At 38.2% G+C, this 16,521-nt stretch overlaps 1 protein-coding gene across 2 annotated transcripts; it reads left to right on the forward strand.

Moving 5' to 3' along the window:
* The first annotated feature begins 612 nt into the window (after positions 1 to 612).
* hdac10 (histone deacetylase 10) lies at positions 613 to 16,162 on the forward strand. Of its 2 annotated transcripts, none has more exons than XM_066668620.1 (20): positions 613 to 1,032; positions 1,163 to 1,297; positions 6,903 to 6,999; positions 7,094 to 7,191; positions 8,512 to 8,616; positions 9,469 to 9,537; positions 9,644 to 9,770; positions 10,371 to 10,436; positions 10,545 to 10,604; positions 10,912 to 11,001; positions 11,093 to 11,199; positions 11,328 to 11,395; positions 11,987 to 12,212; positions 12,777 to 12,867; positions 13,217 to 13,302; positions 13,421 to 13,474; positions 13,599 to 13,680; positions 14,343 to 14,531; positions 15,461 to 15,623; positions 15,841 to 16,162. In XM_066668620.1, the coding sequence occupies exons 1-20, from the start codon at positions 971 to 973 to the stop codon at positions 15,873 to 15,875; spliced, it is 2,010 nt and encodes a 669-aa protein (XP_066524717.1). In that variant the 5' UTR covers positions 613 to 970; the 3' UTR covers positions 15,876 to 16,162. The 2 variants fall into 2 exon arrangements, with proteins under 2 accessions (XP_066524717.1, XP_066524718.1); XM_066668621.1 differs by having other exon boundaries at positions 9,644 to 9,719.
* The last annotated feature ends 359 nt before the right edge of the window (positions 16,163 to 16,521 follow it).

Genomic DNA, 16,521 nt, shown 5'->3' on the forward strand with positions numbered 1-16,521 from the left:
TAGCCAGTTCCTCATCTATTGTCCTTTGTTGTGTAGGGGTCATAGCCTTTTGAAAAACTGTTTCATAAAGCTCTGGGTTGTAGATGTAGGTGGCTGTGGTGTTGTACTGGATGATGCTGTAGAGGTTGTTGGAGCAGCAACAGTTGCAGTAGACACACTGACACCTTCATTAATAACAGATTCTCTGATGCTGATAACCAATGCTTGTCTTTTCACTTGTAATTACACCGTTGGATGAACACTTCGCACTTCCCTATGCAGGTTGTTTGTGGAACCTGCTCGATATGAAATTTTCAGTTTACACTCTGCCTTTGAACTGTCTATAACTTTTAAATGCGTCCTAACTATGCTCCGTTTCCTGTCACTTTTTTCCTCACCTTTCCAGCGTGTAGTCAGTCTAAAGACTCTCCCTCCCTCCTGTTGTTTGCTGTGTGTCACTCATGTGTCTGTTACCACTCCCCTCCCCTCCCCGCTCCGCTCTTGTTTAGTCTTGTTTGGTGTGACCAATCGCGTGCGGCAAAAGAAAAAAAAACGGTTCACTCGCGGGAGCCGGCTCCCGTCGTTCATTTCAAAGAGCCGGCTCGTAGAGCCGGATCGTTCGCGGCCGACTCATCACTAGTACACCACAGAAACTTTGCGCGGAGAATTGTGGCACAAAAGTAACGCCATACGGTTCCGGTGTTCGCCCGACTGTTGATCATTCACAGTCGTTGATGTCTGCGTCTGCGTTGTTGGCTACATTTCTGTAGAAGTGTACGTCCGCCTCCGGCGTATCTTCGACGAAGAAGTATAAATTGGACGTGACTTTTGTTTGTGTGTTTAAAGTTCATCGCTCTGGATAAAACGGCGTGCTTTGGTAGAACAGTCTCTGCTGCTATAAACTAAATCTGTCAGGGCGCGCAAATCGGACAGCCACAGGAGATTTTGGAGAAGGGAATATCTGGGGTTAACTGTCTGGAGTAGTTTCATCATGAGTGGTACTGCGTTGCTTTACGATGAGGAGATGACTCGGTACAAACTGCTTTGGGAAGAGTAAGTGTTTATCTACAGGTGACCTGCGAGAGTTCTCTCTCTCTCTCTCTCTCTCTCTCTCTCTCTCTCTCTCTCTGTATATATATATATATATATATATATATCTTTTCACCTCTCTCTCTTTATATAGTCCTGTGTGTAAGGTCGAGGTCCCTGCGCGGCTGACGGTGAGTTTTGAAGCTCTGAGGAGAGCAGGTTTGGAGCAGCGCTGTGAGAGAGTGTGTGTCCGTCAGGCCTCAGATGAGGAGATCCTGCTCATTCACAGGTAAACACAGGACCCTGTCCCAATTCACACCTGATTTAGTCTTGCAGTCTCAGTCTCTCTAGGACACCATAGGGCAGTGGTTCTCAAACTTTTTCTATCATACCCTACCTCAGACTAGGAGGAATTTCCGCACCCCACCTTTACAATATTGCCCCCAAAATATGGTTATAAAATACACATGCAAGTTTACAATTTTCTACTTTATTAAAGTAACATCAACTTCTGTCTCTAAAGCAGTAGCTTAACATTATAACACCAGATACAACATTAACATCAATATTCAAATATTCAAAAATACAGAAAATCGGCCTACTAATTAAACTGTGCTTCAGTTTCTCACTTGTCAATCTGTGCAAAAATGAGCACAGGCAGGTACAAGGGCATAGGAGTGATTTTGATATTGGGGGGGACATATTTACTGAGTCAAAACTCACCCTTTAGAAAAAAATATTAGATAGCTATAAGCTGGTTCCTGTAGATAATGCAGTAAAATACTGCATTGATAATGTGGAACACAAGCCGTTTTGTGAACTGTAATTAGCCGTCATTGTTATCTGTTGTGCTCTCGTTACTGACCTCAGGCCCAGAGCTGGTAAACACTAACTTTAAAAACCAGAATCTGACGGTGAATTGGAGGCCAGTGAAGCTGATGATTGGAGAAGGTTTATATTTGAACAGGTGCCTTAACAAAGACTGAAAGAAGACCCACCGTGTGTGGCTCGCTGCCAAATCGCGTTAATTTCTGTGGCGCATTTTCAAATTACAAGTTTGTGAATAAACTTGTATCCCTGTCCCAAACATACTGTTCCACCTTTAAACGTTGTAGAGCTAATGAATACACACGTACTCGCCCCTTGCCCTGCAGTTCACTATCTGATACACACACACACACACACACACACACTTACTTTGCCCTCCTTGCTCCAGCCTCTGCCATAATTTCCATACAGGGAAAACCAAGCTAGATTCTTCTTATAGCGAGCTAAACACCCGTGAGATATGTGCCATACAGCATTACACAGCTCTTGCGCTAGTTCTCCGCACAGTCATTCTCAAGTTGCATAGGCAGTTTTTGTAGTGAATCAGCCTCACAGAGCAGTGAGAGAGGTGCTATTCTTCATATAAAAGGTCAAAGAAACATCACAATTTTGAAGCTGTTTTGTTTTATTTTTTTATCCCCAATTTGGACAAACTACAGAGACTGAGACATGGTCGGTTAGCCAGTCAGTGAGTAAAGAGTTAGATAACACATTAAGTTACAGCCCACTAATTACTGGGTAAGTACCTGTTAAGTAAATCATAAGATAAAATAAGTACTGACTAAGTAAATGGTAAGATACTAGAAATGTGGTTATTACTGGGTATCTTACTAACATTTTAAAAATAAGGCACCTAACTGGCCCCTGTGCTTCTAATCATAATTATAGATTTCAAAATTAAATTAAAAGTTACAGTTTATGCAAGTTACAATTACTGTAATTGTTTAGCTAGTATTGCAGCTACTATTTTGAATTGACTGTAGTTCTGAATGTAATTATAGATCCTTTAAAATTATTTGCAGTTCACATACAGAGAAGGGCATGGTCAGTTACTTTCATTACAGGCACTAGCAGAGTTTCAGCTATGTACATATAATGCCCCTAAACATATAGGCTAAACAGTGTAAAATGTCTCAGAAATATGTTATGATGATTATTGGGATAAATCACATGTCCTGATGCTAATGAATACAAAGCACTATGAAATTCTGGTAGTGCTTGTAATGAAAGTAGCTGACCATGTCCTTCTCTGTAGGTGCACTGTACAGAATTTTAAAGGTTCTATAACTAACATTACAGTAAATTCAAAATAATAGCTGCATTCCTTATTTATAAAATATACAGTAATATTAACTTGCATAAGCTCATTTTTAATTCTAATTTTTAATCTATAATATTTGGAACGTAGTTATGTGCTTTATTTGTAAAGCGTTTGTAAGGTACCAAGTAATAACCACATATTTCTAGTATTATACGTATGGAGTGAATTTTGTGTCAAGTGTTACGAAAGCAAAATTCCTAGAATCAAGAGCAGAAAGTATACAGTGGTGTGAACAAGTGTTTGCCTCCTTCATGATTTCTTATTTTTTGCATGTTTGTCACTCATAAATGTTTCAGATCATCAAACAAATGTAAACATTATTCAAAGACAACACAAGTAAACACACAATGCAGTTTTAAAGTGATTTTTATTATTAAGGGAGAAGAAAAATCCAAACCTACATGGCCCTGTGTGTGTTTGCCCCTAAATCTAATTATTGGTTGTGCCACCCTTAGCAGCAACAACTGCAATCAACTGTTTGCAATAACTTGCAATTAGTGTTTCACAGCGCTGTGGAGGAACTTTGGCCCACTCATCTTTAATTGTTGTAATTCAGCCACCTTGGAGGGTTTTCGAGCATGAACCGACTTTTTAAGGTCATGCTACATAATGTCAATAGGATTCAGGTCAGGACTTTGACTAGGCCACTCCAAAGACTTCACTTTGTTTTTCTAAAGCCATTCAAAGGTGGACTTGCTGGTGTTTTTTGGATCATTGTCCTGCTGCAGAAACCAGGTTCGTTTCAGCTTGTGGTCACGAACAGATGGCCGGACGTTCTACTTCAGGATTTTTGGTAGATATCGGAATTCATGGTTCCATTTATCACAGCAAGTCTTCCAGGTCCTGAAGCAGCAAAACAGCCCCAGACCATCACACTACCACCACCATATTTTACTGTAGGTACAATGTTCTTTTTCTGAAATGCGGTGTTACTTTTACACCAGATGTAATGGGACACACACCTTCCAAATAAGTTCAACTTTTGTCTCCTCAGTCCACAGAGTATTTTTCCAAAAGTCTTGGGGCTCATCAAGATGTTTTCTGGTAAAATTGAGACGAGCCTTAATGTTCTTTTTGCTCAGCAGTGGTTTTCATCTGGGTACTCTGCCATGCAGGCCATTTTTGCCCAGTCTTTCTTATGGTGGAGTCATGAACGCTGACCTTAACTGAGGCAATCGAGGCCTGCAGTTCTCTGATGTTGTTGTTGGGTCTTTGGTGACCTCTTGTACGAGTCGTCGCTACGCTCTTGGGGTCATTTTTGTCGGCTGGCCACTGCTGGGAAGGTTTGTCACTGTTTCACGTTTTGGCCATTTTTGGACAATGACTCTCACTGTGGTTCGCTGGAGTCCCAAAACTTTAGAAATGGCTTCATAACCTTTACAGACTCATGGATCTCAATTGCTTTCTTTTTAATTTGTTCCTGAATTTCTTTGGATCTTGGCATGATGTCTAGCTTTTGAGGATCTTTTTGGTCTACTTCGTTTTTGTCAGGCAAGTCCTATTTAAGTGATTTCTTGATTGAGAACAGGTGTGGCAGTTATCAGGCCTGGTGTGGCTAGAGAAATTGAACTTGGGTGTGATAAAACACAGTTATGCTTCAATTGTGTTAGGTTTAACAAACACTTGTACATGCACTGACTTTTTCACACCACTGTATATTGTGAATGGAAAACAGAAAAAAATATATGAAAAGTATATTTTTAATATATATTTGGTTACCTCTTGACTTTTTGTATTTTGCCTGTCTTTTTTATTTTCAGTCAGGTCTTTTGCTTCTGGAATCTCTTATTTCTTCTGCTTTGTTTTATTTTGCTTCTGAGACAAACTTCACATGTGGGAGATTCTTAGAGGATGTCGTTCACCTTGAATCTCCTTTGGTCACTGATTGGTGCTCTGAAACCGCCTCTGGGACCTAGCCACACCCAACCCGCCAGCATTCGTGCCTTTTCAAACATGGTGGAATTGGACAGAATTCTAGAAACAGTTCCCTTTATGACTTCTCCCCAGAACTGTCACTTTTATCAATTAAATTATTGAAATCATTCTCATCAATCATGAACTCATATGTGTGATATCTCCTGCATTTCAAAGATGTAATTCTGTTTTCTGCCAGCAGGTGTTGCAAATGTCCACTAATTCTAATCCACTTTTATTCTGATACATGCACGATTTTAAACACAGATTAAAACGGATAGAAACTCAGCAACTGTCCACAGCCTGACACAACTGAACGAGTAACGGCTGTAACAGACCTGTGGAAAAGCTCGTTTCGCCATGTTTGAAAAGGCATGAACGTTGGCGGGGTGGGCGTGGCTAGGTCCCAGAAGCGGTTTCAGAGCACCAATCAGTGACCAATGGAGATTCAAGGTGAATGCCTTCCTCTAAGACCCTCCCACACGTGAAATTTATGTCAGAACTCAGAAGCAAAATAAAAAAATACAAGACTGACCTGACACAAGACCAGCTATGTTTTCTGTGTTGGATTAGTAAGTAATAACGTTGTTGGCCTTTCTTGATGTGTTGCTGTGTTAGTTAGGCATAAACTTTGTTGACAAAAGTGTTATAATCAGGTTTTTGAGTTACTAAGCAGTGTGCCAAGGTTTGTGGCTGCATCAATTATTCAACCTTTATTTATGCCCAGAGTACATTGAGGGTAAGCCTCATTAATAATGTAGTCGAATCTGATTTGGCTTTTCTAGTGGCAGTGGTATATTTATCAGTTGTCTGAATGTAAGCCAGTGGTCTCTGACCATGCACCTGGCAATGGACAAAACAACTGCAGAACACAGAAAACATGGAGGTCTGATTTTTTTTTAAAGAGGGACACCTTCAGAGCAGGGAATTCAAAGCATTTTGAAAGCAGCTTGAAAGGTTGTAACTCTTGTACATAGCTACTCCACCTCCTCTTGATTCTCAAATTATTTAAAGCCACATCATCATTTAGAGTGCCAAGTCTCTGTTAGGACTCACATATCTGCATCAAACGGTGCAATCTGGACTTCAAAAGGACAAAATGGATCAACTTAAAGTAGGCTTCTAATGTTTAGATTAATTATTATTTTTTTAACTCTCAAGATTTGTTATAGAATTTACTATAGGGTTTTCTTGGGAGTGTTGAGTAACTTGAGATGGCTCAATAAATATCAGATTGTGTTTATTTTTTATTTATGTATTTATTTTATTATATTATCCATCCATCCATTATCCAAATATTATCCATTATCCATCCTTATCCAATTTAGGGTTGCGGGAGGTCCAGAGGGGGTCCTCTTTTTATTCTTTTTGGGACGGCTGTTATTTCAGGGATCACACACCTGCGTTGGTTAGTGTCCTGCTGAACGATGAGAGGACAGGCCATTCCTCCCACTCAGATAGAGCAAGGACCATCATGCTGTGGTGAAGCTACTCTGGAGACACCAGATCTTCAATTTTAATTATAATTATTTGGTAAAACAAACCTTTAGGTTTGTTCTATTCAACCCTCACCTATGTTCTACTTGGTTATAACTTTGCTAGTGCCTCACTGATATTCATAGGTGTCAAACTCTAGAGACAGAACATCATTGTGGGGGTACATCAGCTTAAAATAAAAAAGCTTCAGTTTTCTTTATTAAATTTAATAGTTTGATACTTGTCATATGAAAAGCTTACAAGTTATTGGTTGAACATATCTAATTACAGTTATATTTTGTGTTGTTAATACCTGAAGGTCTTAATTCTTAGTTTTGAGCTGTGTTTCTGGCAGCAAAGAATATCTCGAAGCTGTGAAACAGACACCTTACCTGAGTCTGGAGGATCTTTTGACCTTTACTCAGCAATATGGAGACGTCTACTTCCACCCTGTAAGGATCAATGTGTTCATGTTGAGGGTCAAAACTAGATTTGAATAAAATACTTTTGCACGTTTTCATTCTTGTACACTTGTCTTATGTGTAGAATATCTACCATTGTGCTAAGCTGGCTATTGGGGCCACCCTGCAGCTGGTGGACAGTGTAATGACTGGGAAAGTGAGAAATGGGATGGCTCTTGTAAGGTGAGTATTAAAGAGTTCTATGGTCTTAATCTTTTATTGTTGTTACACCTTTAAATGTCTCTTCCTTCAATTCATTTTTATATATAGTATATATCAGCAGCAGCATCAGTGATAAAATGTATTTTACAGTATGTTCCGAACCATTCTGGAGGACCATGCACATCCAATGGTTCAAACATTGTATCCTGAAGGCGGTGCCGTGTATCAGGATGACAATGCACTAATACACAAAGCAAAACTGGAGAAAGATTGGTTTGATGACAGGAAAGTGAAGTTGAACATCTCCCATGACCTGCACAGTCACCAGATCTAAATATTATTGAGCCATTTTGGGGCGTTTTACAGTATGTTCTATATATATATATATATATAGAACACCCCAAAATGGCTCAATAATATTTAGATCTGGTGCCTGTGCAGGTCATGGGAGATGTTCAACAATCTTTCTCCAGTCTTGCTGTGTGTATTAGTGCATTGTCATCCTGATACACGGCACCGCTTTCAGGATACAATGTTTGAACCATTGGATGCGCATGGTCCTCCAGAATGGTTCGGTAGTCCTTGGCAGTGACGCGCCCATCTAGCACAAGTATTGGGCCAAGGGAATGCCATTATATGGCAGCCCAAACCATCACTGATCCACCCATGCTTCACTCTGGGCATGCAACAATCTGGGTGGTACTCTTCTTTGGGGCTTCTCCACACCATAACTCTCCCGGATGTGGGGAAAACAGTAAAGGTGGACTCATCAAAGAACAATACATGTTTCACATTGTCCACAGCCCAAGATTTGCACTCCTTGCACCACTGAAACCGACGTTTTGCATTTGCATGAATGACCAAATGTTTGGCTATAGCAGCCGGGCTGTGTATATTGACCCTGTGGAGCTCACGATGGACAGTTCTGGTGGAAACAGGAGAGTTGAGGTGCACATTTAATTCTGCCGTGATTTGGGCAGCCGTGATTTTATGATTTTTGGATACAATCCGGGTTAGCACCTGAACATCCCTTTCAGACAGCTTCCTCTTCCACAGTTAATCCTGTTGGATGTGTTTCGTCCTTCTTGGTGGTATGCTGATATTACTCTGAATACCGTGCTTCTTGATACATCACAAAGACTTGCTGTCTTGGTCACAGATGCGCCAGACATGCACCAACAATTTGTCCTCTTTGTTTGTTTCAGTGTTTCAGTTTCATTGTCCAACCCCTGAATGTATGTATGTGTATATATATATAATTTATGATTTTTTAAAAAAAATTATATTTTCCCTATTTTTATATATATTCTTTTTTTTCTCGTTCTTCTGTGTTTACTGCAGGCCCCCTGGTCATCACAGCCAGCGGAGTGAAGCCAATGGTTACTGTGTATTCAATAATGTGGCCATAGCAGCTCTCTATGCTAAGAAGCACTACAACCTGAAAAGGTGAGGAGTAGAGTCGGGCAGAGTTCATATTGGAAGCATGTGTCTTAGACAGGAGTCATTATTGTAATGTTTTCAGTATGTATATATGCCACTGATTTTGCACATTGGGTACTTGAGCACTGTGTTTGCCCTTAGTTCAAATATATGTTGGGCCTCCACTTACAGATACAAGATAATAAATTACACGAAGCAAGTCCTATTATCGAACGAAAACTGCAGACATGCCTTGAAAACCATTGGGACCAAGTTGTGTACAGAAGATGCTGTATTGAACACACCAGATTAACTCATATGTATCTAGTAAAGTGTGAAGCTGCTTTGTGACAATGTCAGTTGTAAAAGGTGCTATACAAATACATTTGATTTGATTTGATAAAGCCCCATATGGCGAACATGCCAAACTCAGCTTATGATAAAATATTTATTGTTAATTACAAACGAACTAACTCCATTTACTGCTGCTTTTAAATATTATACATGTTGAAATATACTTATTTCAGTAACTGTAATACATCTAGGCCAGTAGGTGTCAGTAAAATAGTAGTTTAACTAATGTGAAGAAGCTCCTTTGAAAATGACAGGTAGCACCTTTAAACATTTTTTCTGGTAGATTTCAAAATTATGGCTTGATAGTGACCTGGGATCTTAGCAAGACAGTTAGCTGTTGCTAAGCTACAAATAAAAGTAAAACTGCAGCAGTGTTGGCCCCCCAAAATTAAGTCCATATATGCTCCATGTATTTCTTTTTTCTTGTCTTCCATAAAGCACAGTGTTAACCCCTCTAAAATGATGGTTTCCAGTGGACCTGTGCTGATGTGTTTTTATTTTTACTGGGGTAACTCTTGTGTTCAGGGTTTTGATTGTGGATTGGGACATTCATCATGGGCAGGGCATTCAGTACTGCTTTGAAGAGGACCCCAGGTGAGCTTTTTTTCTGCAGATAATTAAATCATCAAAGTTTTCACTGTAACCAACAACTCCCCCCCCACAATTCTTTCTCTTTTGTCCACCTACTCATCCTTCATAGCGTGCTGTATTTCTCATGGCATCGCTATGAACATCAGGATTACTGGCCCAACCTTCCTGAGTCAGACTATGATAGTGTAGGTAAAGGCAAAGGAACTGGTTTTAACATCAATGTGCCCTGGAACAAGGTACTTCTCTCCAGCTTCATACAAACTCTACATCTTCAGTCCTGCAAAAGGCAATTAGATATATTATCGCTTTCCAATTAAAAACATGTATCTCCTAATATAATAACTTTACAGGACAAGGGAAAATATCTTGTTAAATTCGGTGGAAGTGAGTGTGAACATATTTAATTCCAAGTAATTTTGGAGCATGTCTCTTAGTTCACACAATGAGAAGGACAGCTGCTGCGTTCAAATGATGTAGTGAACTAAAAATGGACAAAAATGGTGACATGTTTTTAATTAGACAGTGACAGTTATGATTATATTATATACTATTAAATATAAGATGAACTCATGGGCCCTAAGCCTCTAATTCAAGATTCAGATTTTTTGGTTAGAATCAAAACTCATAATTTTTCTAAAATATAAGATGAAAATTGATAATAAAAGTAATAAAATACGTCAATGCAAAACAGAAATCCAGGTGCTGTGCTGTTGTTATTAAGATAGTCTTGTTTCCTTGTTTTGTTTTGAGTTTGTTATTGTTACCTATTTTTGGTAACAGTAAAGTGAACTGAAGTGAATGAGTCTGACTGAGTCTTTCATTTCCTGTATTAACAGGTGGGAATGACCAACAGTGACTATCTTTCAGTTTTTTTCCATGTCCTCTTACCTGTTGCGTCTGAAGTATGTATCACAGGCTTCTGGGAGAGTTTGATTTATGAATAATATTTAAAAAAAAACTGAGATGTGATGGTTTACATGCATCAGTTTAACTGTTGATTCTTGTTACAGTTTGATCCTGAGTTGGTGCTTGTGTGTGCAGGGTTTGATTCTGCCATAGGAGACCCAGAGGTGAGAGACTCATGTTTCTAAAAGTTGTTTTTCTGAGAGTTATCTATCCTCATATTAGAATGCTTTTTTCCAACAGGGACATGACTCATTCCCATCCACTTTATCACAAAACACATTTAATACATATACAATCACTTTTGTTGAATTTAAAATTTATGAATCAGTTACTGCTTTGGCCTAGGGATCTCTTACAAATAAAAACAATGTCTAGGCTTTGCAAATGTTAATGCCTGTCACTCTCTACTGGGACATATCTAAATTTGTATTAAAGTAACAGCTAATCATTTTGGCTTTTTTCCTCCTCCAGGGTCATATGTGTGCCTCTCCAGAGATATTTGGCCATCTTACACACCTTCTGATGTCTCTTTCCAATGGCAGACTGTGTGCTGTCCTGGAGGTGGGATGGGTTTCAAAGCTCTAAAGGTGGTGTTCATGTTTTTTGGAAGTAATCATCAAAAAAAAGTAATTTTTTTAAATAATTCCCCTAGGGTGGGTATAACTTGACATCTCTCAGTCAGTCAGTTTGTCAAACAGTGCATACCTTGCTTGGAGACCCCACACCATTACTGACTGGTATTGGCTCTCCATGTTACAGGTTGGTTTAACATTTTTCTTAGAAAAATTACTTGCTTAAATGCATTTGGTTTAAAATAATTATAAATATATATTTGTAAGAACCTGGATGTTTTAACTTATTTTGTATGTTAAAATTACATTCTTCAGTGCTCTGGAGTCTGTTCATAATGTTCGAGCTGCTCACCGGATGAACTGGAGCTGTTTCAACCGTGCAGGTAAATGAATACTGCCATCTTGCCTTTGCTGAAAGGGGCATTGTTTATCATAATGACACAATGAAAAAATATATTCACAAAAATGTAACTCTGAATTATAGGAATGTTATTTTTAGACAGGTTATGCAATTAAACAGTGTTACTCACAAACATTTAAATAGTTATCTTATTTCTCATGGGTAAAATCTTGGCTTATATTGGCCACAATTTAATTCTGTAGCACAGCCTTTTATAGATTGTAAATAAAAATTGAAACTAAAAATTTTTATTTTATATTTACACTTATTTAGCTCCTTACAATCAACAGTGCACAGAACCCAATTTCATTTAACATTAATTTTATTTACATATTTTACGTATGTGACACACTGGTACAAACAGCTGTCAAACGAACAGTGTTTGTCCTGGAGGACTGCATCAGGCACTAGGGATTATCCCAGGATATAGCACCAATCCATATCTGGGCACACACACAGACATTCACTGACACACACTTAATCACTCACACCAAAACAGATATTAGAGAACGAAATATTCATGTTTTCAAATCACTGTTTAAAACTTAATTTTGCTTGTATCCTATATTACTAGCTCCTGTCATAGAGCCAAGTACCAAGCGCAACAAAGTGGATGAAGGAGCTGGGGAGAAGAAAGAGGAGGAAGGACCTGAGCAGACGACTGAGGATATTGAGTGGCCTGAACCCTTACCACGACCAGCTCCTCCTGCACATACAGTTGTGATCACCTCTGTAGAACCAGGCTGCCAGCACCTAGAAGAATTACCACAAGCATATACTGAGGAGGCAGAAAAGATCAGGTTTTAAAAAAGCTAATGATGTTGGTAATTGAAAACCGATATAAACACTGAAGACTACTACTAAATAATTATTATGTGATTTTTCTGAAACACAAACCTGAAAATATGAAATAGTTAGAGTTTTTTTTTTCTTTTCCTAATTTGTGTCACAGGTAGTATACTCTAGTACACACAAGTAGTATAACCTAGTTGGTCACTAAATATGTTTTGTTTTGCTGTGCACTATTTATATTAATAATCTTCTAGCAGTTTATTAGTGGCCACTCCATAACTATAGGACTCTATACCTGAATATTTTTGGGTTGTGAACTGTTTTCAATTAAGCATTGTTGCTGAGGTGCCTAAACATACTTGCAACAAACAGGGCCCTGTCTGATACAAGAGAACTGTGTACATGTAAATTGAACAGTTATTTGTGCAAATACCATGTCAGCTGTGGTCCATTTGTCCCATTGATTAATAAGGTAGAATTGTATAAGTATAAAGTTCACCTATGTTCATGGGATCTGTAATGTTGACTGTTAAGAAATGAAAGATATAACTAGGTTTGTTTTTTTCTTTTAGAAATCAACCCTATCAAGAAATGACTGATAAGGTGTCATTAAAGTGCCTCCAGAATATTGTTTCCATTTTGGAGAAAATGAAGAACAAAGAGGTAAGTGCTCTTTAATTGCTACGAGTTTAAATGCAAATGAGAATAATTGGGAAAGCACTGAATATTCAGATCCAGCATGAGCCTCCATAAAGTTAAATACAAAAATGAAGGCTCACTGTGTACTTGAATTAACTGAATTCTCTGTGCTTTTACTGAATTACCATTTGCTAACAGATATTAATTTTGCCATAATCTGTTAAGCAGATATTTGGCATGTGTTTTTTTGTTGTTTGAGTATCTCTGAATTCAGCAGCACACTCACCTTATTGCATGTTTATTACACCACAACAGTGCAATTTGTATCTTTGTACTTAATTGAAAAACAGACCTAACTGCCACCTATTGGCAGGTACTTAATGCCTTGTTGGTGGTACCTGATATGTGTGTATCTGTGAGCTGTGCTGTGCAACATGCCTTAAAGTCCATTTCTGATAGGTATGTACTTCATATTTAATCATACTTCAAATGCTAACATACTTTTCTATGAGGAAATATTTTCTTAAATTAACACTACATGATATTGAATGCTGTTGTGGGTTATGATTTATTTCAGGGTCTTGGTGGTGTTTGTGGGGGATGAGGATGTTCCAGTGGATACTAGCGATGGGTGTGTGTTCTGACTTTTAAAGACATGACATGTATATTTTTTCAAAGGCAAAGAAATGATTCTTAAGTGAGGCAGATTAAATATTGGACGTGTAATTGAATATCCATTCCCCATGTCTCTACAGGAGAGTGCTTTTGTTTCAGATTTGTAGCAAGGAGCCTAAAGGGATGACCTCTCACTATCATGTGCCTCTCTGTCTCAGTAAGGTGTGTAGCTACTCAGTCTGGGCCACTGATTTCTGTTTTTTTTTTTTGATGAACACAGGTCATGTTTTATTGTTAGATTTCTTAAGACAAGCCTCAAATTTTCTTTTGAAGAAAGCACAGCAAGTATTCACTGTGATTTGTCCTCAACATTATTGGCTCTATTCATGCATGAGCTCACTTGGCCATTACCTGAACTGCTGGCAGGAAAAATTTTAAGTAATATCTGGTACGGGTGGTTAGGATATTTGCGTTTACACATACAGGTCCTCCAGGTAATGCCTGGAGAACTTGGGGTTAACTAAAATGTATTTATTTTATAACATCAACTGTTGTGATGGGCAAACAAATAAAAATGATCACACTTTTATATGGAAAAAATGGATTTTCCATTAAAAAAAATAATAATAAATAAATATATTTTATTTATTTTTTTCACTGGTAGAATTACTATTTTGAAATATAAGGTTATGTTCTGACAGTGACCATCATACTGCTTTTGGCTTCTGCTGATCCTGAAAAAGTCATGGTTCTCAGATAATCTCTCCAATAAATATGGTTGGAACCTGAACTGAATCTGTCACTTACTGCACTTTTGTCTGTAGAATCCTCATTAAATAATGATGACAGAATATTATAAACATGTGTTCCTCTGTTGGCTGTAGGGAGGTAACTCCAGGGCAAGTGTGTTACAAGCAGTACTGGGTTTGCTCCTACCACTGGCATATGAGTTTAGCCCTGGTCTGGTTTTAGAGGCTCAGGGTGACAGCGCTCAGCTGGAGGGGCCAGTCTGGACTCAGCTCAGCAGTCTACTGCAGGGACTGGCTCAGGGAAGGACACTGGCTTTACTTCAGGTGAGTCTACTGACTTCTTGTACCCAACAAATTCTGTATTGGTGCCAAATAATAGAAATGCTATAATACAAATATTCAATAGAAGCTTCCATATGCTGTTTGCAATTAACTGCACACAGTATTTGATGTAAACGAAATGATTTGTTGAGTATATACTCTGATATAATCAGTAATTCTACAACACAATATAACGTCATGTATCAGTAAAAACAACCAGTGTAATAGTAACTGTTTAAATGTAATAGTAACTAGAAGCAGAGTGAATGTCCACCCATTATAAAGTTATGATGTTTTAAATGCTTGTGTGATTTCACCTCCCATTCTTTTTGCATAGATAGTAGTTTATCTGAATATAAAATGTCTTTTATTCTGAATTACAAAAAAAAGTACATATCCTCAGAAAAACAAACTACCATAACATTTATAGTTTTGCTATTTTGCACGACTTTAATAGATGAATAATTTGATGTAAAAATGACCATAAAGCTTTTTGTTATTCCTTTTCTATTTCCAGTAGGATAGTTTTTATTTATTTATTTAAGAAAGAAAAAAATGCATGCCACAGGTCTAAGAGACCAATATTGGTCTCTCTCTATAGGTGGGAGGGATGTCATCCTTACCTCTCATCATTCCATTTCATGTTTGCCAATGTAGGTGTCTTTTAACATAATGGCATTCTCCTCCAAGCTTGTTGAGCTGTCCACTGACACAGTGCTTACTGCAGTTTGAAAACAAAAGAGTTAGTATGATCTCAAAGGCAATGTACTTGTCTCACCCTCCCAGCTTTGTAGCACTCTGTGATTGGGAGAGTCTCAGAAAATGGGTAGAATTTGCAGTGAATAAATGTGACAGAAAAGAAGAAAATAGAGTAAGAGTAGTGCCTCTATATGTGTAATCTACACGATTGTTTCTGTGTTTCCCTTCAAAAGCCGGACGGTGACAGAAATATGGTGAATGCTACTTGTGCCTCCCTCTTTGGGTCTCCTGCCCCCTCTCTCAGTCCTCTGGGTCCTGCTCCGGCTCAGGATGTGGATGCTATAGAGGCACAACGACACAGATTACAGGATAGATGGGGCTTGTTGTTAAACACAAGTGAGCTCTATTTTTTTTTCTTTTCTTTTCATCATTTCCAGGAGTACAATGGCAGGATCTTATTTCAAGCTAATGGCAAATAATTGATAGTTGATTAGTTGTCATTCATATTTCAGAAGTTTGATGTTTAATTGTGAACAGTAAAGTAAGTGTGTGTTTGTTTGTTTGTGTGTGTGTGTTTGTTTGTGTGTGTGTGTTTGTTTGTGTGTGTGTTCAGTTTCAGAAAGCAGAACAGAGAGTCAGGATGGATGAGCAACTCATACACCCTTGGTCACACCCAGAAGACTACAAGACTAATGCAACTTTTATATCATCAATTTTCAACACAATAAAAGCATGACTGGTTCTGTTTCTAGATTTTGGTTGTGTTTATATATGTAAAATGCCTTCACTTATTACTAAATGTCATGCTTTACAATACCCCAAATCATTAATTTTCTGGAATCTTCTGCCAAACACAACTATTGATTAGTCATTTCATGAATATTCTGACACATTTCCTGATTTCAAGAAAAACGGTAATTTGAGAACAATGACATAGCAATGTTTTGATCTTCATTTAAATCGTTTTAAAAATATTCTTATTAAAAATCTGTTTAAAATCTATGAAATGCTTATTCATTTTGTCTATCATGTTTATTTAGCATTGTAATGTACCTTAGTATTTGAAGACTAGGATTAAGGATCTTTTCATCATTTATTTCTTAGTCTAAATGACATACACAGATTGTTCGTGTGTGTGTGAGGGGGGATTGTTCAACCAAGAGAGTCAGATTTTTTGCAACCACCTCATCCCTGGACATGGTGTCCTTCACAGGGACACACACACACACACACACACGTGGACAAATCAACCTACCAACATGTGATTTTGGAGGTTGGGAGGAAACCCACACAG

The sequence above is a fragment of the Hoplias malabaricus genome, chromosome 4, assembly GCF_029633855.1.
Source record: "Hoplias malabaricus isolate fHopMal1 chromosome 4, fHopMal1.hap1, whole genome shotgun sequence".
In the NCBI taxonomy this organism is placed as follows: Eukaryota; Metazoa; Chordata; class Actinopteri; order Characiformes; family Erythrinidae; genus Hoplias; species Hoplias malabaricus.